The sequence below is a fragment of the Macrobrachium nipponense genome, chromosome 4, assembly GCF_015104395.2.
Source record: "Macrobrachium nipponense isolate FS-2020 chromosome 4, ASM1510439v2, whole genome shotgun sequence".
Lineage (NCBI taxonomy): Eukaryota > Metazoa > Arthropoda > Malacostraca > Decapoda > Palaemonidae > Macrobrachium > Macrobrachium nipponense.
Genome location: NC_061100.1, coordinates 50209868 through 50235868, shown reverse-complemented (window position 1 = coordinate 50235868; position 26001 = coordinate 50209868). Strand labels below are relative to the sequence as shown.

The following is a 26001-nucleotide window of genomic DNA, read 5'->3' as shown; positions in this document are numbered from 1 at the left end:
AAACTTTATGTAACGGCAAATTTAAAATGGGGCAAACATTACGACAATCGCACGAAAAAATTTATTGGAAGAGGTACCGCGCGGATGTAAGGAAAAAGTTTTTTTCATAAATTCACCATAAATCAAAATATTGTGCTAGAGACGTCCAATTTGTTGCAAAATGAAGGTAAATGATTGAATATTACTAGAATATAAGAGTTTTAGCTTACAATTGCGTTTTTTGACCATTTCGGTAGAGTCAAAGTTGACCGAAGGTTGAAATTTTGGCACTTATCGTTATTTATATAAAAATATTTCAAAACTGATAAAAGCTACAATCATGAGTATTTTTTTGTTGTATTCTACATGAAATTGCACACATTTTCATATATAATACTCCTTGTAACGGCTAATTTAAAATGGTGCAAAAATTTTGTCAAAGTGACGAAATAATTTCCGAGATGTGTCACTGATACTTTTTAGTGCGATAAGAAAGAAATTCGCGCCTTGATCTGTGAGCTTTCAGCATCCCCCAAGGCGCATGATTCAAAAGTTTTTGGCTGGTAGACCTATAAGTATTTTTCCGCAAATTTAAAAAAAAACTTTTTTATGTCGACGTTTAATACGTCCAATCGGCACCCGGGAGACAATTTATCTCGATGTTTAATATGTCCAATCGGTGTAAGAGGGTTAATCAGTGTCAAGCAATAGAGGTAGTTTTTTTATTTGGAAAAAGCCTAAGATACTACTTGGCATAATGGAGTTCTTAACTTCAGAAATTGGGTATTAAGGGCAACCTAATTCAATTCATTCATTCCTTCTTATCCGAGAGATTTATAAAAATTAGAATAGGGAGCTATCTATCTTCCCCCTTTAGGCAAGAGGAAGGAGTTCCACAAGGAAGCATTCTCAGTTTGACCCTCTGTTGTTGCCATAATTAGCCACCTTGGATGAAGTTCCAAGCCCTGTTTGAGCTTCACTGTTTGTGGATGATATGGCCATTTACTGCACTACCTACAATGCTATATCTGCTAGCCGATACCTACAGAAAGCTATTGATTCTGTCTCCAAATGGGCCAAGCTAAATGGGTTTAAATTTCCAGCTATTTAGTGTATCTATCCACTTTTCAAGGAGCTGATGTCAAGAGGTTCTACCTAATCTAAAACTTGAGGGATCTGTTTCACCATATGCTGATGAGGTTAAATTTTTGGGAATGACATTCGACTCAAAACTCACATGAGCCAAACATATTGATAACCTTAAATGTTAAATAAAAGCATCTTTTAATCTGTTGAAAGTAGTCTTCTGGATATGAGCGTGTAAAAGTAAACTAAACGACCTCAACATTGTCTATAACATGGGATTACAAATTTGTTCCGGTGCATTATGGACATCCTCTGTCAATAGTCTTTATGTATATACCCACTTGACTTACGGTGGAAGAAACTGGATCTGCGTTACTTAATGCGCATTAAAAGCAGTTCTGGAAATCCTTCCAACAATGACACGTTAAAAAAATCAGAATATTTCACGGTAACTTCCAGTTTCCCCCCATGGCTTATCCCTAAAGCAAAACTTTGTAACAAAGCAAAGGTTAAGAAGAACCTTACTGATGAAATGGCAAAGAGTTTATTTTTAGAACATGAAGTAACCCATGATGGTGTGCATAAGATTTATACTGGTGGTTCCAAGTTGAGAGAGGGAGTTGGGCTGGCTGTAATTACAGAAGATTCTTATGAGGCTGCAAAGCTACCTCATTCAGCTTTGGTATATACAGCAGAACTTTCTGCCATTAATAGAGCATTAGCTAATGTTCATCACACTGAGAAAAAGAAATTTGTAATAGTATATTCAGATTCTAGAAGTGTTTTGTTAAGTCTAAATAGTTGCAATTCATCCCATCCTTTGATTCTCCAAGCTCATGAGTGGCTTTTTTTAATTTGTTGCAAACTTGAATCTATTTCGTTCTGCTGGAGGTAGCGGAAAGGCTATTCTATCTGTGGAGAAGGCCCATTGTAGACCTTTTTGCAACAGGATCCAACAGAAAACTAGAGGTTTTTTGTTTGGTCATTCCAGATCCCTGGGCTGTGCCAGAAGACACCCTTCAACATTCCTGGGACAACATGGAAGCATATGCCTTTCCCCCTTTTTGCCTAATCCGTCAAGTGATCGACAGGGTGATGATCTCCCAGAACCTCAGGAGAACCCTAGTGGCTCCCATTTGGCCACACACAGAATGGTTCCTGATCTTTTAACCTTGCTGACCAAAGCTCCAAGAGAGATTCCTATATAGTACAACCTTCTTTGCCAACCACACATGGAGGGCATCCACCAACCGGTAGGGTCCATATCTCTTCATGGCTGGAGACTTATGAGGTATCTCTTGCAAGTGAAAGGCTTTTCTCGCAGAGCAACAACGGTGATGTCAGGCTACCTCAGAAGATAATCTACAGGCATGTCTCAAGGAAAATGGGCAGTCTACTGTGATTGGTGTCATCAAAGCAATTTCTCTCCTGTCAGAACTTTTATTTAACAGGTAGTGGACTTCCTTCTCTTTCTCTCTAGGGGGAAGCAACTCTCAATTTCAGCCATCAAGGGTTATAGAGCTGCTCTAGAACTAGTTCTATGTTTAAAAGGCATGTCTCTGACATTTCTCTACCATCTTCAAGACTCAATAGAGATATGTCCTTTCTATTCTTTTAGCCCAGATGTCTGGCTGTTCAATAACCTATGCTAAATAGATCAGAGGCTTTAACTCCTTCCTATGTCCTTTCTATGGTCAGGAAGTGAGCCCAGGTGGTCCAAACCTCCTGTTGGTTCTAAGACTTTCTTAGCCTCCCTCCTTAAGTTAAGACCAAGGTTTGTTCTGTATGTGAACAAATGATAAGTTTTAAATCAATTTGTATTTTTCATAACTAACAAACCTTTGGTCTTAACATATACACCCTACCTCAAGCTACCTCTCATTTTTCTCTGGGCTAGAAGGAAACTGAATTGATGATCCATAGCTGGGGTAAAGTAGATCACGTAGCTTCCTCCTCCTTCCCTATTGGCTAACGCCAGTTGCCACCAATTCCTTGTGTTGCTTTTAACCGGACTCCAGCAAGCGCTTGAGAATTTATCCTTATGTTAGGGACGCACTGACTGCCAAATTTCAAGGAATTATCAAATTTTAGGTATTAACAGTTTTCAACTGTTTTATGTCAAAATTCATAAACATATCCTGAAGTGATAATGTTAAAAAAAAATTTTTAGACTGGTTTATTGACAATTTTGTTTGTTTTTATGAAACTGTGAACCACAAATTGTAAAAAGAATTGTATAAAATCTCTGTATGAAGAATTCAGGATAGGTCCAAGTAGTTATTGACTATTTTTGAGAGTTTTATTCATAAATATCTCGAAACGATTTTGCTATTAAAGAATGTTTAGATTGGTTCATGGACAATTTTGCTCATTGCTTGTACATATGGCGCTGTCTAAAAAAAACTTGAAAAAAATGTCAGAGTCCATGAATGATTCTACATTGGATCAAGTCTGCTATGAACCATTTTGCAATAAATAAACATATCTAGAAACATTATTATAATAAAAGAATGTTTAGATTATTTCATGGACAACTTTGTTCATCATTTTTACGGCACTGGGCGACAAATTGTCAAAAAAGTATGGAAAACAAATTTTCTCTATTGTTAGCGTAATAGAGAAAATGGCTTATAGGGATAACTGAACCTTCAGAATCTAAATATTTTTTATTTTCTCGTTTTGGAGTCCAGAAAAATTGCTCTTTTGCTGTTTCCTGAGAATTTTTTTCTTCCAAAACTAAGTGCTTCAATCTCAAAGAAGACTGAACTAAGACTTGCGTTTATTCACTATTACTGTACATGTGTAGAATCAATGCTAAAAGTTAGGACATAAACTTCTGTCATTAGGTATAAAGTCATTTACTTTATAGAATGGGGCTTTATGATGTCAGTGCTCTCCATAAATGCAAATTTTAGGCAGTATATAAATCAAGAGAGAACACAGTTCTATTCATTTGATTATGTTTGTGAATTTCATGGCATATTTCTTATGTGACAAAACAGTTTCAGTGCAAAAATCAGCCTTCTAACTGTAATAGTTTCATAGTTATTACAAAATAAGCATAATTTTTTTTCTTTTACCATTTTCTCAAAGCTTATTCTTTTGAAAAATAGTCTTATATCTCCAAGAAGACTGAACTAAATTTGATGAAACTTTTACAGGGTGTATTATAACTATATAATTTGATTATCAAATAGCGAAATTGATATTTGAATGATTTTTTTTTTTTTTTTGCATGTTTTTAAAGTGATGTTATGACTTTTTTTTCAAATACAAAAAAAATTAACTTAGAAGTTCAATTTCTAAATTTTCCCCTTTGAAAAATTTTATTATTGGTTGAAAAATAAGTAGTAAAAATTTGAAGCAAATCCACTCACCCATAAGGTGGCTATAAGCTCTTACTTAATAATGGAGCCTTATGGAGTCGGCGTCCTCCCTTAAGACCGAAGGTTTATTTGTTATGAAAAATACCACAAATTGATTCAAAATTTGTTGTTTTAAATACGTGACTGTGATAAGAATGTGCTGAGTGCAATAGTATACCAAATTAAAGTATAAAAAAAAGAAAAATGGCCAGGAGACATGAGAATTGTTTGAGGAGTTGCAATTCATATTTTTGAGAGAGTATTTTATATGACCAGTTCTTATCAAGAATGTCTGATGTGATTGATGATAGTTACAGAATATATGGTTATGAAAAATTCCTGAAAATTTACTTTTAACTTTATTCATTTCCAGGAGGGAGCTTGTGATGACTGGAGGGGAGGTGCAAGGTCCAACGCAAATGCTGTTGACCTAAATAGAGACTTCCCATCTCAATGGGAGTCCCTTTCAGAGGAAGAAATTTATAAGGGCCGTCAGCCTGAAACTTTAGCGATGATGAGTTGGATTGTTAATAATCCTTTTGTTCTTTCTGGAAATCTTCATGGTGGATCTGTGGTAGCAAGTTACCCATTTGATGATTCTCGGTAAGTAAAGTGTCACATTCAGAGATTTTGCTAGTCATAGTACAACTACAGTATTGAGTTGTTCTTACACCTTTGCGCTTTCTTAAGGTAAGTTAGTGAATTGAAAAATTTGGTTTAAAAGGTTACCATTAGTAACTACAAAAATTAATTCCACAATGATAATTTTTAAAATTGGAACTCACCTCTCCATTAGTTACCTTTACCTCCCATGCAAGTGAAGGTAAGACAGATATCAAAATGGTTCTCCTTGTTCTCTGTAAGTACTGGCTTATTCGTCTAGTACTTCCCCCACTCGCCACCTGGAGACCTGTATTTAGGAACATTGGACGTTACCAGGCAGCATCCTTCTGGTGCCAGTGTAATCAACTGGGGCTTTAGGATGTTTAAATTGGTCTCGTTTTTTGTTGTTGCTTTATTGTTTGTCTTAGACTTTCTTTGGGTGTCATTGGTAGACTGGGAGGGGTCATTCTAAAAACATTTATTGTCAGGGAGTTGGAAGGTAAACAACCTACAATTTTTGGCAGTTTGGAATGTTATTGAAGACCAACTCTGCTGAAAGGGCAAGGTCTTCAGCCAGATAGCCTCCTTTTTCTCAGGTTTGCCAGAAGCTGTAGAACCTCTGGGGAGACCCTGTGAGGTCCTGACCAGTTGCTGGGACCCTTAAAGCATCCTTGCTCCAAAACAAATTTGCGCGACTCGCCAAGCAGTCCCAAGAAACTATGATCTTGAGCTCCTGATTCAAGAGACCTTTTACACATTTTTTCAGAAGATACTTTATGTCATTGTTGGAACTGTTATTACTAATGTATGTCAGACACTGCAAGCTTTCCAACTATATGTATTATTTGAAATCTTTTCATAATTTGTATATAGATTTGTTCACCACTTTTCAGGTGTGAGAAAACATTGCCTTTATATAGCTGTTGCTTTGTTTTTACCTGATGTCAAATGCTACTTTTCTGCTCGCAAAGAGGTCTTGACCTGTCAGGGATTTTGTGTAGGTAAATTAGAATACTACCTTGACTCTGCTTCTTACTCCAATAGCTTGTGTAACCCAAACACCAATCTGTCAACAACTGCCCAAAACACTTCTCTCCCAATTTACTGCCCTCCATGCCAGGATCTTCAGGCATGGGCAGTTGATCCCTTCCTTCAGAATGGTCGAATCTTGACTTCCTTTCCTGAGGGGTAGATATTCCTGGTCTTCTTCCATTCAGGAAAGACATTTTTTAGAGACACTTATTTGAGAAGATTCTATCATACTTCCACATGCTTCATGTGACCACATGGGAATTGTCATTGTCTGTTACAAGTTAAAGGCATTTCTAACAATCCTCAAGTTTAGAAGGCTCTCCTGTTTGACTTGTATCAATAATTCTGGCCAGTTTGTTGATCTTTGTACTTGTCCAGAGTGATATCCAGCACCCGTTCACTAGATGTCCTGATTTATCCTGCCAGTATCTCGGGTATGCAAAGTTTTCTGTCAGAGCGATCAAAGAATACCGCTTTTCATTGCACTCAGTTTGCCATCATATTGACTGGATATCGTCCATGATTTAAAGTTTGAAGAGGTTTGCTATCTTTTGTTTTGGAAATCTCAATCATGGAAATATCCTTTAATCTATTATTTCTAGGGTAAATGTACTAACACATACCAGAGAATAAATAAAATAAAGAAAAAGGTCAGTATAACTGACTCGCTCCACCCTCCAAGAGGGTGTCGGTATGAACACTAGGCGAGTGAGACCACTACCACGAGCCAAATGCCAATAGAAATCTCCCACTACAAAAACCCTCCATGAGGAGAGCCGACCCACAGAGTGAGCAGCTCGTACTACTACTACTCCATCCCATGCTGCCGACTGCTGCGCCTCTGGTGGCCATCCTGAAGTTAGCAGACAATCTTGGGCGAAGGGATGGGTAGGGTGGGATTTCGCTGGCGACACGAGCCAATCGCCCAGAAATAGATTTTTCCTTACGTCAAAATCCCTTTTCTGGGCTCAGCTCGTGTCGCTGCGCGAAATCGTACCAGAGAAATAGCACAAGATGTAAACAAAAGTAATAAAATAAATCAGAATAGGTCTCAAATAAAAGAGAAAATAAACTATAAAAACGAATATAATTGCTAAAAAGATACAAATACACAGTGATACAAAAAATAGAAATAAAATGCTAAATTACACTTAATTTTAATCATGTTTCTTATCATAAGGTAATTTACATATGTACAGAGGTAAAATGGTTTACATGTAACAAAATGGTATCTGTGTAAAGGCATGTATCAAAAATATAATAGCAATTAAAATAATCAATGAACAAATTAATCACAATGATAATATATAAGGAATGTATATGACTTAATATACAAAACCCGTAACCATTATAAATAAGATGTATCCCCTAGCATAAAAATAAGGGGGTAACATCCATGAGATCATATCTATAATCATCTGTGAGTGTCCCTAGCAAAAAAATAAGGGCACCCACTACATCATCATAAAAGCAGCTAAGACACAAGGTGAATGTAAATGAACACGGCAGGAATAGACGAACTGTTGGGCGAGGCAGGTAGAAAGGAGGACTGAATCTTCTACTACAAATTAACTAGAGTCAGGGGAAACTATGTTACCCGCTGCTACTGCTGAAAATTTCAGAGCTTCCAAGGACTTAAGGTAATGACGTTTGAACACTGTCGGCGATTTCCATCCGGTATACTTTTTCAACTCATCGAAGTTCATGTGTTGGAATAATTAATTGAGGTGGCTACTGCCCTGACATCATGTGCTTTCGGGAAAGAGTCAGGATTGGCTTGCTTAATAAAGTACAGGATTTGTTGCCTGATGCCTTTAATGGATAAAGTTCCACCTTTTTCCCTCTTAAAGAGGGGACCCGATGAGGATGAGGAGGTCCTGGACAGAAGGCTTGTAAGGTTGTAACTGGGCAAAGAGATACATCTTGTGGAAGGGTAGTACCTTCCAAGGTTCCCACCTCATCAAAGGATCTTCATTCTTTGCTAAAAAGCTACGTTCCGGAGAAAGTAGGACTTCCCCTGTGGGAAGGAATTGAATATGATCCGGATCTCTGGATAAAGCCGACAGTTCTGAAATTCTTGCTCCTGAAGCTAAGCTTAATAAAAACATGGTTTTTCTTAAGAGCATTATAAACGAGCATGTGTCATTATCGGTTTCTGAAGCCAGTTTTAGAACATCGTTTTAAGAACCATGAAACTGACGTAGGCCTTACAGAAGGTCTCAAGTCTAGCACATGCCTTAGGAATAGACGAGAAGTAGGAATCCGTCAAGTCTATGTTGAACCCAAATTGAAATATCTTTTTCAAGGCTGACTTGTTTGTCGTAATCGTGCTAGCTGCTAAACCTTTTTCAATAAGGATCTGAAAAAGGATATAGCTGAATTAACTGTCATGATTCTAATATCTGATTCTCTCAGGAAGATTGCTAACTTTTTGACAGCAGCATCATACTGTCTCAAAGTTGAATCCCTTTTATCGGATTCCAAGAAGAGAATATTCTGAGGGTCAATATTCGCATCTCTTTTTTGCCGCAAACTTCATGAAGTCCATAAAGTTAGGGTTTTGAGAATCCCTGAGGAAGCGAACACAGTCTTCGTTTGTACTGACTGGGAGAGCCTGGGATTGGGGATCCGAAGAGGACGAAGGCCCAGCTCCAGAATTAGGGATACCAATTGCTCTTCGGCCATCTGGGGCTACTAGAGCCACTTGACCCTTGAATGTCCTGAGTTTTGTTTAAAACTTTCATGAGAAGATTCACTGGAGGAAAGACATAAATCTTCTTCCAGTTGTTCCAGTCTAGAGCCAGGGCGTCCGTGGCATAGGCCAGAGGGTCCAGGTTGGGGGCTACATAACACGGCAGTTTGTGATTCGCTTGAGATGCGAAGAGATCCACCTGTAGCCCTGGAACTCTTTGAAGGATCCATTGGAACGAACTGTTGTCCAGTGACCATTCCGACTCTAGGGGCACTGATCGGGATAACGCTCTGCTATGACGTTTCTCACTCCAGCTATGTGAGTGGAGGAGAGATGCCAACCGAAACTTTGCTGCCGGGAGAAGAGGATACATGACATGATTTAGATGACGTGACTTGGAGCCTCCCCCTAGTTTATACAATGTACTACCACTGCGCTGTCCAGAACTAGCTTTATGTGGGAGTACTTTGGTGGGCGCAACCTTTTTAGAGTCAAGAACACTGCATTGCCTCCAGTACGTTTATATGGAACTGACTGAACTGAGGTGACCAAGTTCCTTGAACCTTTTTGACCTGGGAATACCCTCCCCAACCGCTTAAGGACGCGTCTGTGTGGATGGTGATCCCTGGTGGAGGGAACTGAAGGGGTACTGACACTGACAAATTCTTGACTTTCGCCCACGGCCGAAGTCGATTCTTTAGAATCAGAGGGACTGAGGATAGTTTTGTCCATGGACCTGACATTTGCTCGTGAGCGCCAGATTCTGGTTAGGTCTTTCAGTTTGGCTTTCATTAAGACGTTCGTCACTGATGCAAACTGGAGAGAACCCAGGATCCTCTCCTGAGCCCTCCTTGACGCCAGTTTGTGACTTAGAAATTGCTTGACTGACTTCGCTATTTCTTTCCTTTTGGTTGATGGAATCGACAGAGTATGGGAGGATAGATTCCATTGAATGCCCAGCCACTGAAAGTTTGACTCTGGAGTGAGTCTTGACTTGGTCCTGTTTATCTTGAAGCCTAGATATTCCAGGAACTGAATCACTTTCAGTGTAGCTCTGTTGCATTCCTCGACTGTTGAAGCCCAGATCAACCAATCGTTCGAGATACGCTACTACCATAATCCCTTGTGACCTGAGTTGTTGCACTACCACTTCCGCTAGTTTCGTGAACACCCTGGGTGCCACGTTGAGTCCGAAGGGAACTACCTTGAAGGAGAATGCCTGGTCTCCTATCTTGAAACCCAGATATGGACGGAAGTGTCTTGCAATAGGGATATGATAGTAGGCGTCTGTAAGATCGATAGAGGTGGTGACGGCCCCACGGGGAAGTAAGGTCCGCACCTGCGAGATCGTGAGCATCTTGAACTTGTCGCAGCGGATGGCTAAGTTTAAGCGGGACAAGTCTAAGATTACCCTTCTTTTTTGTGAGCCTTTCTTTGGCACGCTGACAAGCGACCTTGAAATTTTAATCTCTTGACTCTCGCTATAGCTCCTTTCTGAAGGAGGTCCTCTGCGTACTCTGTCAATTCCTTGGAAGGAAGTTGACGGAAAGGTCTGGATGGAGTGGGTTCGTCAACCAGCTCCAACCCAGGCCTTTTGACACTATGCTCTGAGCCCATTCGCTGAAGTTCCACCGGTGGCGAAGTGAAACAGCCTCCCTCCTACCTGAAGTTCTTCATTGGTTCTGGTAACCGCCTCGACCTCCTCTGAAGTGCTTTCCCCTATTAAAGGGGGCCTCCCGACCCTCTCCCACGAAGGAACGCTTACCTCTGCCTCCCTTACCCGAGCGGTCATACTTCTGTGAAGCTTGACTCTCGAAGGCTGATTGTAAGCTGGAGAGATGGCGTAAGAGGTGGAGGGCTGAGGCTGAGGGGATATCACATAAATTGGTTGTGATTGAGCTTTAGAAGTGGAAGGTTGGGCTGTTTGCACTAAGGGCACCCGCTGGAACTTGCTGAGGAAAGCGTGGCTGCTTTTTCTGGTAAGGATGGAAACGCCTAGGTTTCCTCTGTCCCTTACCTTTAGGTGTTAGGTCTTGCCTCCTCTTAGCCGTAAGGCCCCAACGGTCCTTAAGGCTCTGGTTCAGCCTCGTAGCCTCTGACTGGACTTCCTTCACCATAGCTTCTGGGAAGAGATCTGCTCCCCAGATGTTAGACGAGAGTAACCTATTCGGCTCATGTCGAATGGTTGCCTCTTGTAGGACATGCTTCCTACAATTCGTTCTAGCAGTGGCAAACTCAAACATATCCGACTGTACCGTTTGAGTCAGGGATTTGTCATGAGTTTAAAAGCGTTCTGAGCCATAGGCTATGGTTGCTACCTCGGTCATAGCCATAGAGTTAATTGACCTGGCTAATCGCGATTTCGCGTCAAATTCAGCCTGAATAAGGCTATCGGGAGCCTGGGTAGCTTTTTCACCAAACTGCTCCATAGCACAGTCAGGTTTGAGTTTGCCAGCTGAGAAGGTGTTCGGCAAGTCTTCCACAATTCTCCGGCTGAGGGGAGCAACGGAGATGTGGGATCTGCTTCCTTCAATTGAGGCATGGGTTCCCCCTTCTGGGCCGCTGGGATGGTAGACCTCGCGATCTTTGTCAGGAACGGGAGCGGGGTACTCTCATCCATTGTGAAAATGGTAAAGGGACTCTTAAAAGGTTGTATCTTCGCTGGCGACACGAGCCAATCGCCCAGAAATAGATTTTTCCTTACGTCAAAATCCCTTTTTTGGGAGCATGAAGGTACACATTGGTGTATAGGAGTGCACCTTCTTGTATGAAGGTGGTACAGTGTTCCCCCCGTATTGACGGGGGATGTGTACCAGACACCCCCGTGAATAGTTAAAACCCGCGAATAGTTAGAACCACCACTAAAAATGCTTATAACTGCCTATCTTGAAAGTTCAGATACCAAATGTATACCTTAAATAACATCTTACTTCAAATATACCTAAAATTACTAACCTATTACTGTATTAATCTTTGAAGTTATATTATTAATATCATTTCAAAGTCATCTTAAACATTTTACCAATAAAAATGTATACCTACAGCCAATAACAGAGAGAGAGAATTATTACTGAGACAGAGAGAATTTAATAATAATGGACGAATTGAGACGAGAGAGAATGAGAATAATAATGGAGGAGGAGAGAATATAGGAATATAGAGGAATAACTCCTAGACTCTTGACTCCTTCCGTTCCACCAATACGTATATCAAACTTTTATTCCCCCCCCCCCCTCCCTTCCTCCAAGAGGATAAAAAGACTGGGAATCGCTATTTTTTTAGTAATCTTATCAATATTTGAAAATTAGTTATAAGGTAAATCATTTATTTATATTACAAAACAAATAAACATATGTAAGTAAGAGAGAGAGAGAGAGAGAGAGAGAGAAGAGAGAGAGAGAGAGATTATTGTTTAATCTCATTAAACTTAATATTATTTGAAAACTAGTACTGTATATTATTATTTCACCATAAGATGTAGTAATACCCTTAAAGATATACTGTATACATAAACTTCCATGCCAAACAGAGGGCGAGAGTTACCACTATGACATGTATATCTCATGTGGAAAGAGAGAGAGAGAGAGAGGAGAGAGAGGAGAGAGAGAGAGAGAGAGAGAGAGAGCGAGAGAGAGAGCTATCCTTATTTAAAAGAATGAAATGGATAGATTATTGTATTTCTTTAAAAATACTATCCCATATGAATTTTGAAATTAGTTTTATTATTAATATTATTATTATCATTATGTGAAAATATTAATAAACATATACACATGTACCATAGAAATTCTCTCATCTCAGTAAAAGAGAGAGAGAGAGAGAGAGTTATCCGTATTTGAAAGAGTGAAATGGAAAGGTTATTGTAGTATTTCTTCAAAATACTATCACATATGATTTTTGTAGTTTCAGTTATATTATTATTATTATTTTTAAATATTAATAAAAATATTATACATATATGTACCATAAAAATCTCTCATCTCAGGAGAGAGAGAGAGAGAGAGAGAGAGAGAGAGAGAGAGAGAGAGTCCACGCACTCCCTCCCCTCTGTTGTTGTTTTTGATTAAGCTGACCTTGTGTCAGCACAGGCTCTTGCTCACAGAGCAGCCCGTAATCCCTCCCCTCCTGTCACATTACTTGATATATTTGACAATAGTTGGTCCTCAGTTTCGTACCTGGAGTTTGAAAGAAAGATGCGTGAAGACTGGGATTGCCTTCATTCTTACATAATTTTTTAATTTATAAACTAAAATATTACTAATTTCCTTTAGCATTTTCTTTAATGAATTTATATTATTGCTGTTTACATTAATATTGATATTTGGAAATTAGTAAATCATTTATTTGTTTATCATACAAAAAACATACATCTGTGTGTGAGAGAGAGAGAGAGGAGAGAGTGAGTTATCCTTATTTTGAAAGAGTGAAATGAAAAGATTATTGTAGTATTTCTGTAAAATACTACCACAGGATTTTTGTAATTACAATTATTATTATCATTATTATTATCATTTGAAAATATTAATAAACATTATACATACATGTACTATAAAAATCTCAAATCTCAGTAAAGAGAGAGAGAGAGAGAGAGAGAGAGAGAGAGAGAGAGAGAGAGAGAGAGAGAGAGAGAGAGAGAGAGAGAGAGAACACACTCCCTCCCCTCCAGTCACATTACGTGATATATTTGACAGCTGTTGGACATCAGTTTGGTACCTAGAGTTTGAAAGAAAGTTGTGCAAAGACTGAGATTTCCTTCATTCTTACATAATTTTTTAAATTTGTAAACTAAAATATTACTAATTCACTATAGTATTTTCTTTAATGAATTGCTCTTTACATTTATATTATTTGAAAATTAGTAAATTATTTATTTATCATACAGAAAACATACATCTCTGTAAGAAAGAGAGAGAGAGGATTATTATTGTTATTATGTGATATTTAATCTTATTAAACTTACTAATACAGTATCTATCAATATTAATATTTTAAAATTAGTAAATCAATTTTGTATCATAAAAAAATATATTTAGTCATGAAAATAGTATCAAAATACACTGATTTGGGATTATTTATCGTCAGGAAAAAACTGCGAATAGGCAAATTCCCTGCAAATAATGGGTAGATAAGGTCCAGAGAGAAATCCGCAAATCCGTGAGTCCGCGAATCTGGAGAAGGAGAATATGGGGCCCCCTCTGTATAGTAGTTGTCTTTAGTTTTGGACTGTTGGTTATGGGCTTTCGACCCAGGGGCAGGAGTTACTAGGGTAGTACTCTACAAGAAAATCCTTTTTTCCCTGTAAGGATCCTCGAACAAGTCTCATACAGTCTGTTGTGGTTCCAATGTATGGTGACAGTACTTGTCAGTAAGGATCACACAACAGGCAGGAATGTTTAGAAAAAAATTTTCCCCTCATTAAAAATTTTAGCTCATCATTATTTCTGTGACTGCACTAACCCACCATCCTCATTCCATGTAGTAGTCAGCTAACTTTAGCAGTAGGTAAGATTCATTCCAAATACAGTAATGATAATTTTCATGATAAAATTAATTTTTGGGATACTTACCTGCTGTTGAAGTTGAAACCCACTCAGCCTCCCCACATCTTAGTGGTGGTCATAAAGAATTCTAACAAAAACATAAGCAAACAAAAACATGAACATTCCAGCGCCACCTGGTGGGAAACATGATTACAGACAGTCCTAGCAGGTTAGTCAACCATTATTTTTTATGCCGATCGCACATAATGGCACGAAGGTATAAGCTAACTTTAATAGTAGGTAAGTATCCAAATCATTTTTATCATGAAAATTATCTTCATTTCCAAAAATTTAGCCTAGCAAAATACCATTATGATCATGTAGCTGACAAGCAAACACTCAAGGTAAGTTAACCCTTAAACGCCGAGTGGATGTATTTTACGTCTACATTTTTTGTCTCTCGGGTGCCGACTGGACGTATTTTACGTCGACATACAAAAGTTTTTTTAAAAATTCGCTGAAAAATACTTATAGGCCTACCAGCCGAAAACTCTTGAATCACGCGCCTTGGGGGATGCTGGGAGTTCATGGATCAAGGTGTTGTTTTGTTTACAATCGTTACGCAAGCGCAAAAGCGCGAATTTCTTTCTTGCCGCACGAAAAAGTATCGGTGACACATCTCGGAAATTATTTCGTCACTTTGACATAATATTTTACCATTTTAGATTAGCCGTTGCATGGAGTATTATATATGAAAATGTGCGCATTTTTATTTAGAATACAACTAAAAAATACTCATGATTGTAGCTTCTATCAGTTTTGAGATATTTTCATATAAATAACGATAAGTGCCAAAATTTCAACCTTCGGTCAACTTTGACTCTACCGAAATGTTCGAAAAATGCAATTGTAAGCTAAAAATCTTATATTTTAGTAATATTCAATCATTTACCTTCATTTTGCAACAAATTGGAAGTCTAGCACAATATTTCGATTTATGGTGAATTTATAAAAAAAACTTTTTCCTTACGTCCGCGCGGTAACTCTTCCGAAAAAAAATCATACATGCGATTGTCGTAATGTTTGCACCATTTTAAAATTAGCCGTTACATAAAGTTTTATATATGGAAATGTGTGCAATTTCATGCACAATACAACTAAAAACAACCCATGGTTGTAGCTTTTATCAGTTTTGAAATATTTTCATATAAAAAATGATGTGACAAATTTTCAACCTTCGGTCAACTTTGACTCTACCAAAATGGTCGAAAAATGCAATTTTAAGCTAAAACTCTTATATTCTAGTAATATTCAATCATTTACCTTCATTTTGCAACAAATTGGAAGTCTCTAGCACAATATTTTGATTTATGGTGAATTTATGAAAAAAATAACATTTTCTTTACGTCTGCGCGGTAACTCTTCCAGAAAAATCATACGTGCGTTTGTATAATACAATGGCCTGAGTGTGCAACATTTATAGCCTGTCTTATAGTTGTTTATACACAGATCAAACCTTCGGTCTTAACAATAGGATAATCTTCTTATACCAGCTGGAAACCGGTTAAAAACAATAAAAAATGGTAAAGCAAGGAATCTGTGGCATCTGGCAACTCATACGTATACTAGGTGGAAGCTTTTCACCTTCCAGGCAAAGAACCTCATGATGCATTAGTCTTTCTTTGACCGCCTTGGAGAGTAGTCTCTAGTGCTTTCCTTCCCAAACCAGTTGCTTTGTTTGCCTGTGACTTCATTTCAGTGTGTTTGATTATCATGGAGTCCTCTAGTTCCTCTAGGCCTCATCAACGCATGTGCCTGGGCATTCAGGGATTTCCGTGCTCCAGGTTTTTGGCTGCTATCATTTCAGACCCCCATACTACATGCAGTAGGGGCCAATCTAATTTTTGTACCATTACTAATCCTTGCCCGGAATGTCGTTCCTGGCCTGTGTCGCAGTGGAAGGTTTTCTACAAGAAGAGGGAGCACCATAGAATATCTACTTGCCCTTCTTTGGAGGATATATTGCCTCCTCCTTTGGAGTTTCAGCATCCCCCTCTTCCAGAAGTGTTCCCTCTGCGTCGGTTGTTCCACTGTCTCCTTCCTTTTCTTCCATAGATTCGTCGTTTGAAGTATCGGGAGTTGCACAGGATGAGATTATGATTAATGTACCCCCCTCTCCCATGGGATATAATTTTCTTCCTCTATTTTAGATTCCAATTCAACCAAGATGGTGGCTGTTTGGGTGTGTCTAGGCTTATGGAGTGACCGCTCGTTGGCTGGCCTACTCTCACATTTCTTGGCTGCTCGTCACCCCCCTCCAGCAGCCCCCCCACCTCCAGGCCTACACTACTTTGGCTCTCATGTGCTGCCTCCTAGCAGGACACATTTGTCAACGTTGACACTTACTGGGTCTTCCCTTTTCACTCCACTAATGAGGCCATCGACCAGCGCGACCATTCAAGTTGTCGTGACGTCACTCCCAGCATCCTCTCAGCCTATGACATCAGCTGGAGTGGTGTCTCTGCTTCCCGTTGTTGTGACATCATCTCCATCTTCACCAATAATGTCATAACAACGTCTCGCCAAGCCATCGGAGAGGTTGTTTCAAGCTATGGTAAGAAACATCATAGGAGTGATTCTTCCTCACCTCCTCCTAGTAAGAGATGTTGAGAGGGAGAGTAAGCACTCTTCTCTTGAATCTCCCACTGCTGCTTCTTCACCTTCTCCTCCTCCTCACCCTCGAGTCAAACGTTTGGGGATTCTGGACTTTTTGGCGTCATCTTCTGTGAGTGAGAGGAGTGCTTTGCCGACTTCTCTATGAGGACGTGTCTCTCCCTTACACGTACATGTACATGGCCCTGGAAGAGATAGTCCTTTATTTCAACCATCTCCATCTGTTCCTGTTTCAATCCGTCATAAAGATGATAAAGCTCTGATTAAGAGGTCTAAGGTGCCTGCTACAACAGTGTCTCATGCACCTTCTAAGGATTCTTCTCTCTGCGAACGTGTTTTGGTTGATGGTTGTTAATGTGAGGCGACTTGGGGTCTGTGGACACTTTTCTTGTTCACCTTCCAGAGACTGGGACCTTAGAGATCAGTCTCCGTCAGGAGGTTTGCACCTACGTGGTTCATTGTCTTACAAACTTGTACGTGAGCTGTTTCTCGGTCGTGTATGTGTATTGTCTAGAGTTAAAGACTTTCGGGATCAGTCTCCTTCAGGGCATCCACTTTGGCGTCATTCTCTGTCTTGGGACTGTGCTCGTGTGTCGTCGTATGTCCAGGTACATGATTCGTCCCATGAACGTATATGTGGCACATCGTATGAGTGCGTTCAGAGTTTGGCGCGAGACCTTATATGTGTTTCTTCGCTTGAGTGTATTCCGGGGCTCTCTGTTTTAGGATCTTCAGAAGTTCTGGACCCCGGTCCAACCAGTGGGAGGCATGATGCCTGGCTTCAAGCCTCTCAGATGGGGATCCCTCCAAGCTGCCTTCTTTGCATTGTTGGTCTCCTTTGCCAGAACCAGAGGAAGGAGAGAGCCAGAAGTTTTTGTCTTTTTTTTTTTTTTTTTTTTTTTTTTTCCTCTGAGGTTATTGATCTCATTCGTGAGTTCAATAATCTTGGGGGTAGAATGCAGACTCGGTCTTCTATGACCCCTATGGGTATAGAGGCCTTGCTAGGTCCAAGGCAAGATGCTAGGGCCTCGTTTGAGCTTCCCCTGTCAAAGCATGCTTAGTCTATCTTGCAGTGTGTTAATGTCTTGGTTTTGGACCAGGATGGCTCTCTCTGCTCCAGTAGGGCCTCATAGTTCCTTCCCCCTCCCCCTCTCATGTAGCATAGGAAGTATTATTCACCAATGTTGTTCAGCTGATGCCCCATCACCTTAATTCAGACATGCTCCACCTTAAGCCTGGTTTGACCCTGGTTCAGGTTAGATCTGAAAGACCTTCATTTGCTTTGCAAGAGGCTTTGGCTATGGTGTCTGCTGCTTCTACCATCTTCCAGTCTGTGTCCAGGTTGGACTTGTGGTCCACTGCGGTAGCCAGGATAGCGTCAGATTGCACTGAGGGAGGTTCAGTCAGTTTTTCCTCCTTTGTCAGGCTATTGCAGTCTGGGGCTAAGACCATTTCGTATCAAGGCCATCTTAGTGCAACTTTGTGGGCCAACCTCCTCCTGGCTAGGAGGGACGCAGTCTTGTCAAAGGTGGCAGGGTCAGTAGATTCGAAGTCCTTGTTGGTCCTCCGAAATGGGGATCTCCTTGAGTCACAGATTCTATTCCCGAGACCTTTTTTAGAAGATGTGATCAACCAGCAACAAGCAGATACCAAAAATAGGTTAGTACATCAGGCGGTATCTAAGTTGGAGGCTCGTTCTCATCCTACTTCTTCCCCTCCTCAACGGCAGACCAGACAGTCTCCTGTCAAGTCAACCAGGTATTCAACTTCTGTGAGAGCCTCTCACTATGAGAGCCTCTCAGGCTACTTCACCATCAGATTCAAGACAGCAGCAGCATCCCTTTCAATCTCTCCCCTACAAGGATGGGAGGAGCACTAGAAGAAGGAGCAGAGGGGATCATCGGTAGAGTGGGCACCTCTCATTCCCCATTGCCACAGATAGGGGGATGCCTGGCAGGTCATTGGGCCAAATGGCATTTGCATGGAGCAGAGAAGTGGGTAGTATATGTCCTTTGGGTGGGGTATCTACTACCCTTCGACTTCCCTCCCCCTTTCTCAGACAGACCTGTTCAGAATCAGACTTATTTTCAAGGCTCTCTGAAGTACTTGGCTCTTCAGGAGGAAGTTTTGAAAATGCTGGACATGGGTGCGGTGGAAGAAGTACAATGTCCTTCACCAAGGTTTTACCATCAGATTTTCCTGGTTCCAAAGGCTGCAGGTGATTGGAGACCAATGGTGACCTTCCACACCGAATCACTTTGTTAGGAAAACAAGGTTCAGTTGGCAGCAATAAGAGACAATGACTTCTTGCTGTCAATAGACTTGAAGGATGCGTACTTTCAGATTCCAGTCCACCCTTCCTCCAGTAAGTTCCTTAGCTTTAACCTGGGAGAGCAAGGTGTTCATAAGGGTCTTTACCCTAGTCTCTATATGGGCTCATGCTCAAGGGGTTCGCCTTTTGAGATACAGTGGAACCTCGACATATGAAAGTCCCTACTTACGAAAAGTCCAAGTTAGGAAAGTAAAGAAGATTTTTTTGCTTCTGTATACGAAAATAATTCAGGTTACGAAAGGGTGTACTGTAAAGTCCGAGATTCGCCCGGACCACCGAGAACAATTTTAAAACTCGCGCGCTGCTTACTCAGTAGACTCACCACCATCCTCATTCTCTCACATTGGTTCCTGATGCTAGTGACCCCCGTAAGATCCTGCTCTCCTATTGGTCAGCATCTATCCCATCATGCCTCTACATAAAGGCATCCTTTGGCCACTTCGTCGCATCAACGTTATCATACGCACACGGAATTAGTTCGTTCACATATACGTATTTCGTTAATTAACGTAAATTCGTGTTAGTGATTTTGCTTTCTACTTGTATACTTTATCGTGTTGTGTGTGAACTTAATTAGCCATGGGTCCCAAGAATGTTGCTGAAGTTCACGAAAAAAGGAGAATGCTTTCTATGGAGACTAAGACGGAGATAATTAAGAAGTATGAAGCTGGTATGGTTGAGTGTGATCGCTAAGGAATACAGCCGAAATCCGTCAACGATAGGCACCATCCTTAAGCAGAAGGAAGCCATCAAAGCAGCTACACCTTCCAAGGGTGTGACTATTTTGTCCAACAAGAGGAGCCCTGTGCATGATGAGATGGAGAGGCTGCATCTTGTATGGATTAAAGACAAAGAAATCACTGGCGATACGATAACCGAGACAGCAATCTGCCACAAGGCCAGCGCTATTTTCGGTGATCTGATTGCCCAGGCCGAAGATGACAGAGGAGAAGGGACATCGACGGCAACCCCAGACTTAAAGGCTTCTCGTGGGTGGTTTGATAAATTCCGTAAACGGACTGGCATCCATTCGGTGGTGAAGAAATTGAAATTTTGTAAAAAACATAAATTATAAAAAAGTAAAAAAAAAAAAAAATGTAAAAATCAGAAAAATGCAAAAAAAAAAAAGAAATTTGATTTTAATTTTTTTGTAAAGTTAAGTGTTAATGTTTTCTGCCATTTTGTTAATGTGTTTCATAAAGTTTAGTGTTAATGTTTTCTGCCATTTTTAATGTGTTTCGTAAAGTTAAGTGTCCATGTTTTCTGCCATTTTTCCTCCTCTGTCTCCACTTTTAGAGATTGCCTCACTCAAAAGGTAAGGTTCCACATTTTACTACATATGTACATACATGTACGCACAGTATTTCTTGTACCATGTACATTAATACACTTTATTTACAGGTACAGTATAGGTTATGTTAGGTATTGAATGGTCCAAATTGTTGTATTTCATTGTTTATTGGTGAATTTAGCTTTATTATAAAATTTACTGTGGTGTTTTTGTCGGGCTTGGAACGAATTAGGCAATTTACATGTAAAATGTAGGTCGAGATACGAAAAAATCAGGTTACGAAGGTCGCCTCTGAAGGAATTAATTTCATATCCTGAGGCACTACTGTACCTCAACAACTGACTGGTCTTGGCAAGTTCCAGGGAGAAACTACTTCAAGACAGGGATCTCTGCCTTCAGTTTTGTTGGAATCTAGGCATAGTACGTAGTAAACCTGGATAGGTCCAATCTGGTTTTTCCACCGGTCCAGAGGTTGGAGAAATTCAGGCCGGTGGCACGTTCATTCCTGTCACAGACCGAACAGCCATCTCACCAATGACAGATTCTTCTCAGGATTTTGTATTCTCTGGAGAAGCTGGTCCCTCATGGTCGCTTTCACCTTCGCCCTCTACAGTGGAGACTGAAGGAATTCTGGTCCCCAGTGGGAGATTCCCCTCTGCAGATAGTTCCTCTGTCAGAAGAGGTGAGGAAAGACCTTCATTGGTGGTTTGATGAGAACCTCACGGTGGGAGTCCGACTGCGTTCATCCCCTCCAGACTTGCTCCTGTTTTCGGATGCCTGTATCGATGGCTGAGGTGCTCATCCCATCGGGAAAGTTTCCGTGCCTTGTATGTTTGGAGTGCAAAGGACAAGCTGCTTCATGTCAACATTTTGGAGTTGAAAGCAGCTTTCCTAGGTCTGTGGGAGTTCCAGGAGAGGGTAGAGGGTCATTCCGTTATGCTGATGTCGGACAACACCACAGTAGTCGCCTATGTGAACAAACAGGGGGGCCTGGTGTCTAGTCAACTCCATTTGTTGACAGTCGAGATGCACCAGTGGGCGATCGACAACGTGGCGGAGCTTGCTGCCAGGTACATTCCTAGCTAGAGGAATGTGGTAGTCGACAAGCTGGGTTGTCAGAACCAAATCCTGGACACGGAGTGGTCTCTGCATCAGGACGTGGCAGACAGACACTTTCAGATTTGAAGAAGGCCAATGCTAGACCTCTTCACCACTCACTTCAACAGGAAGCTGGAGATTTACTGTTCAGTGGTTCCAAATCCTCTAGCTGTAGCAGAGGACTTCTTGCAGCATCCTTGAGACTATCTCGATGTGTAGGCCTTCCCTCCGTTCTGCCTGATCCATCAAGTTCTGAACAGAGTAATGAGTTCTCAAAATCTGAAGATGACTTTGATGGCACCTCTGTGGCCTCAAGCAGAGTGTTCCCTGACCTTCTCTTTTTTGTCAGAAGTTCCAAGAGAAATTCCATGGCTGCAGCTCCTTTGCCAACCTCATGTGGAAAGGTTTCACCAGTCAATGGAGTCCCTGTCTCTTCACAGCTGGAGACTATCAAGTATCTCCTCTTAGCGAGAGGTTTTTGTTAAAAGGCTGTGGGCCAAATGTCTGGCTATCTCAGAAAATCTTCATCAGCAGTTAATCAGGGGAAATTAGCAGTCTACTGTGATTGGTGTTGTCAGTGGGGTTTCTCTCCACTCAGAGCTGTGTTCCGCAGATGGTGGATTTCCTGTCGCTCCTCAGGGTTGAGAAAGGTCTTTCTGTTTCAGCTGTCATAGGCTACAAAGCAGCCTTGGGCTTGGTTTTGCACATGAAAGGCGTAGACCTCCCTTCGTCCTGGGAAATCTCCTTGTTGTTCAGGGGTTTTGAACAGTCCTGTTACCAAGAGAACTCAAGCCTCCTGCGTGGGCTCTTTCTCTCGTCCTGAGAAGTCTCACTCGAGCTCCATTCGAGCCCCTACGTCGGTCATCAGACAGGGATCTGACTCTTAAAGACAGTTTTCCTATTGGCCTTGGCTTTTTTGAAAAGATTTGGGGAGCTTCATGGCCTAAGTTATAATGTTAAACACACCAGGGGTTGGGGGTCTGTAGCCTTTGAATTTGTCCCAGAATTCGTGGTAAGACCCAGAATCCCTCGGTGCATGATGACAGATTTGCTTTGTTTTCTATTCCCTCACCGAATGACTTTGTGGACTGCGATCCACAGTAGCACTTACTTGGTCCCGTCAGAGCACTGCGATGCTATCTAAAGAGAACTTGTCACCCAAGACCTAGGTGCCGGAGACTTTTTGTCATCACAGGCCAGTCCAGAAGGTAAGTGTCCAAGAACACGATTCCATTCTGGATACAGAAGACATTTACACTGGCTTACTCCTCATATACTAGTTCTGTCACTGAGTCTGTGGGCTAGAGCACATGACATCAGAGGTATTAGTTCCTCTCTGGCATTTAAGGAAAACTTTTTTGGTCATAGAATTTTGAGCGCTGGTTCTTGGCTACTTCAATCCACGTTCACTTCCTTTTACCCAAAGGACGTTGCCCACAGGTCCTTGGACACTTTTTCCTTAAGTGATGTTGAGGCTTCCCAACAAGTTGTGTAACTCACTCACCCAGTGTCCCTGGTGGGACAGTTTGTATCTTACCTAAGATGATTGTGTGGAAGAATGAATGAGTGAGTAGGCAGGCCTCTTTCTTTCTTTTTTTTCCGTTCTTCCTACAGGCAGGTCATAGAATAGACACATCATATGCTGGAACTGGTCTGATACAGGTGAGTATGGTGGTCATACTGGTGGTGGTTTGTTACTATACAATAGACAATAGACAAATGTGCTATTCAGTAGCAAGTACTCCTCTTTCAGGCAAGGGGAGTGAGGAGTGGTGACAAACCCTTGTGGCTTGCATGGTTTGTTGCTTGAACAAGGAGAGTTTTCTGTATCTTCCTGGAATGCAATGAATCTGGTCATATATCATTGTGTTTCAACTCGGACGGCTGAGTTTTTAGATATCCGATCGTCTGTTCTCGTATGGGCTTGGACCTTGGTCAGGTGGGTTAAACTCCCAGCCTGTTTAGGGTACTTGTACCTCCCTCCAAGTAAAGGCAGTCCCTTGTTATCAGTGGACTCTGTTAATGGCAATCTGGTTTTATGGCGCTATTCTATTAACATAAAATCTGCGAACTATGGTGCCATAACAGACCAAGTTTCAGTTATTGATGCCACAAGGTACCAATAATAGTTATGGCACTATAACATACCTAACAGAGGTGCCATTAATTGGTTATTGGCGCCATTACAGGAAACTTGGCGCCATAAGTGCCGTAAATGGAAGAGTTTCCGTTAATGGTGGTTTTTGCTTATCGTCACCCTGCCAAGAATGGAACCCCCACCCATAACTGGGGACTGCCTGTATAAGTCTATACTATTGTTAAGACTGAAGGTTTGTTCCAGGTATGAACAAATGACAAATTTTTTAATCAATTTGTATTTTTCATAGCTAACAAACCTGAGGTCTTAACTTTACTGCCCACTTCTAGCTGCCTCTCTCTCTTGTCCTGGGGTGGGAAAAAGACTGATGCGTCACGAGGTTCTTTTCCTGGTCGGTGACCAGCTTCCACCTTGTATACATATGAGTTACCAGATGCCACAGATTCCTTGTTTTACAGTCTTTAGTTGTTTTTAACTTTTTTCCTGCTGGTGCAAGAAGATTATCCTATTGTTAAGACATCAAGTTTGTTATGGTAGCCATGAAAAATACAAATTGATAAAAAAAATGTGTGTTTATTTTCATTGTATTTCTTAATTATTATTTGATGCTGCTGTATTGCCATTGATAATCAATACAATAGTAGCTTCAGTATTTTCAAAATAGGAAACTGGTCAAGTAGTAATTGCAGAAACTATTATATCCTCTCTGTTTTTATAAACTAAAAAATTCCAAGTAAAATAAATACTAACCAGTCAAATAATTCAATGTAGCATATGCATTTTTGTAATATATTGTAATCCCAATCAGTAATGAAAATTAACAAAAACACAATAATTAAAATGTGTGAAATTTCAAATCCTTTCTCTCTGCTGCTACTGCAATATGCCTAATTGTAATTGTCTGTCTCCAAGAATCAAATCAGTTCAGCAACATTTCATTTCTGAGTTATCTTTCCTTTATTAATCCTGGTTTTGTTCATGGCTTGTTGTGTTCTTATGTCATGAAACTGTCTTGCATCTGTCCCAGAAAATTTTGCCTTATATTAACTTTTACCTACCCATCCTCCTCAGTTACCATAAGGGAGGACCAAGCCTGGCTCCTGATAATGATTTGTTCAAATACCTGGCCAATGTTTATGCCTCAAAGCATGCTACCATGTTCAACGGCAATCTTTGTGAAGGGGACAACTTTAGGAGCGGCATTACAAATGGAGCTGCGTGGTATGATGTTAAAGGTAAGGGATGAGAAGCACTGTACTTTGATATCTTAATTGAAGTACTATATGAAAAGTTAATCCAAACTGTATACTCTGTAAAACTGTTTTGGCTACTATACAGCACTTGAATGTTGGATATGCTCCCAGCATACGTCCACTCACTCATGGTGCCTTCTCTTTTCACTTTAGATCAAAGATGCAAATATGTTCATTACATATTGATATCTGGAAGACATAAATGTGTGACTTGTGTAGAGTCTAGAACAGAATCCATTTCATCCAAGTAGATGGTAACCAAGCTATCCAAGTGTTGGCATTACCCCTTACCTACTTATAAGTATGTGACTTGTTTAGACAAACTAGTGAGCAGGAATCATTTCTCCCCCCCAGTAGCTGATAACAAAGCTATCCAAGTGCTAGCATTACTTCTTACTGCATAATAAACAAATGATCTTCCACAGACAGAAATAATATTAATTTCAAATATACCCCATGATTAGTGCATGTATATACGTACTTCTAAGGGATAAATCTGTACCCAATATTGGACATACAGCGTAACCCTCGTTTTCGTGGGTGATGAGTATCAGACCCCCCACGAATAGCTAGAATCCACAAATAGTTGAAACCCCTATAAAAGCTTAAAACTGCTTATTTTGGTGATTAAAACTAGAAAGACCCATTAAAAATGTTTATACCTGGTTTTTTAAAGATTTTTATCACAAAAAGTTCATTTTATGATGAAATTGATAAAAACACTTTGAAGGAGTAATGATGGTAGTTTAAATTTGGCAATGTCTCCGAGGGTTGCGTGAAAGAGAGAGAGAGAGAGAGAGAGAGAGAGAGAGAGAGAGAGAGAGAGAGAGAGAGAGAGAGTGAAAGCAAAATTGGTGGAGAAATAAATGGGAGTGGTTTGATGGCGGTCGTAAGCATGTGTCTGTTGTGGCAATCGCCGTATATATCAGTGGTGAGCGTCTGTTACGAGTGTTGGGAGAAGGGAGGGAGTCTGTGATGAGAGCTGGTGTTGGAGAGTTTAGTTTGTTGGCAGCAGTCTT

General features: G+C 40.5%; 1 protein-coding gene across 2 annotated transcripts in view; it reads left to right on the top strand.

Annotated features, from left to right (window-relative positions):
* LOC135210924 (carboxypeptidase D-like) overlaps positions 1-26001 on the top strand; it is a gene marked incomplete at its 3' end in the record, with an annotated part of 572526 nt that overhangs the window by 77252 nt on the left and 469273 nt on the right. For both annotated transcript variants that reach the window (XM_064243890.1, XM_064243891.1), the window contains 2 exon segments: positions 4804-5033; positions 24801-24964. In XM_064243890.1, the coding sequence (XP_064099960.1) occupies positions 4804-5033; positions 24801-24964 (394 nt within the window).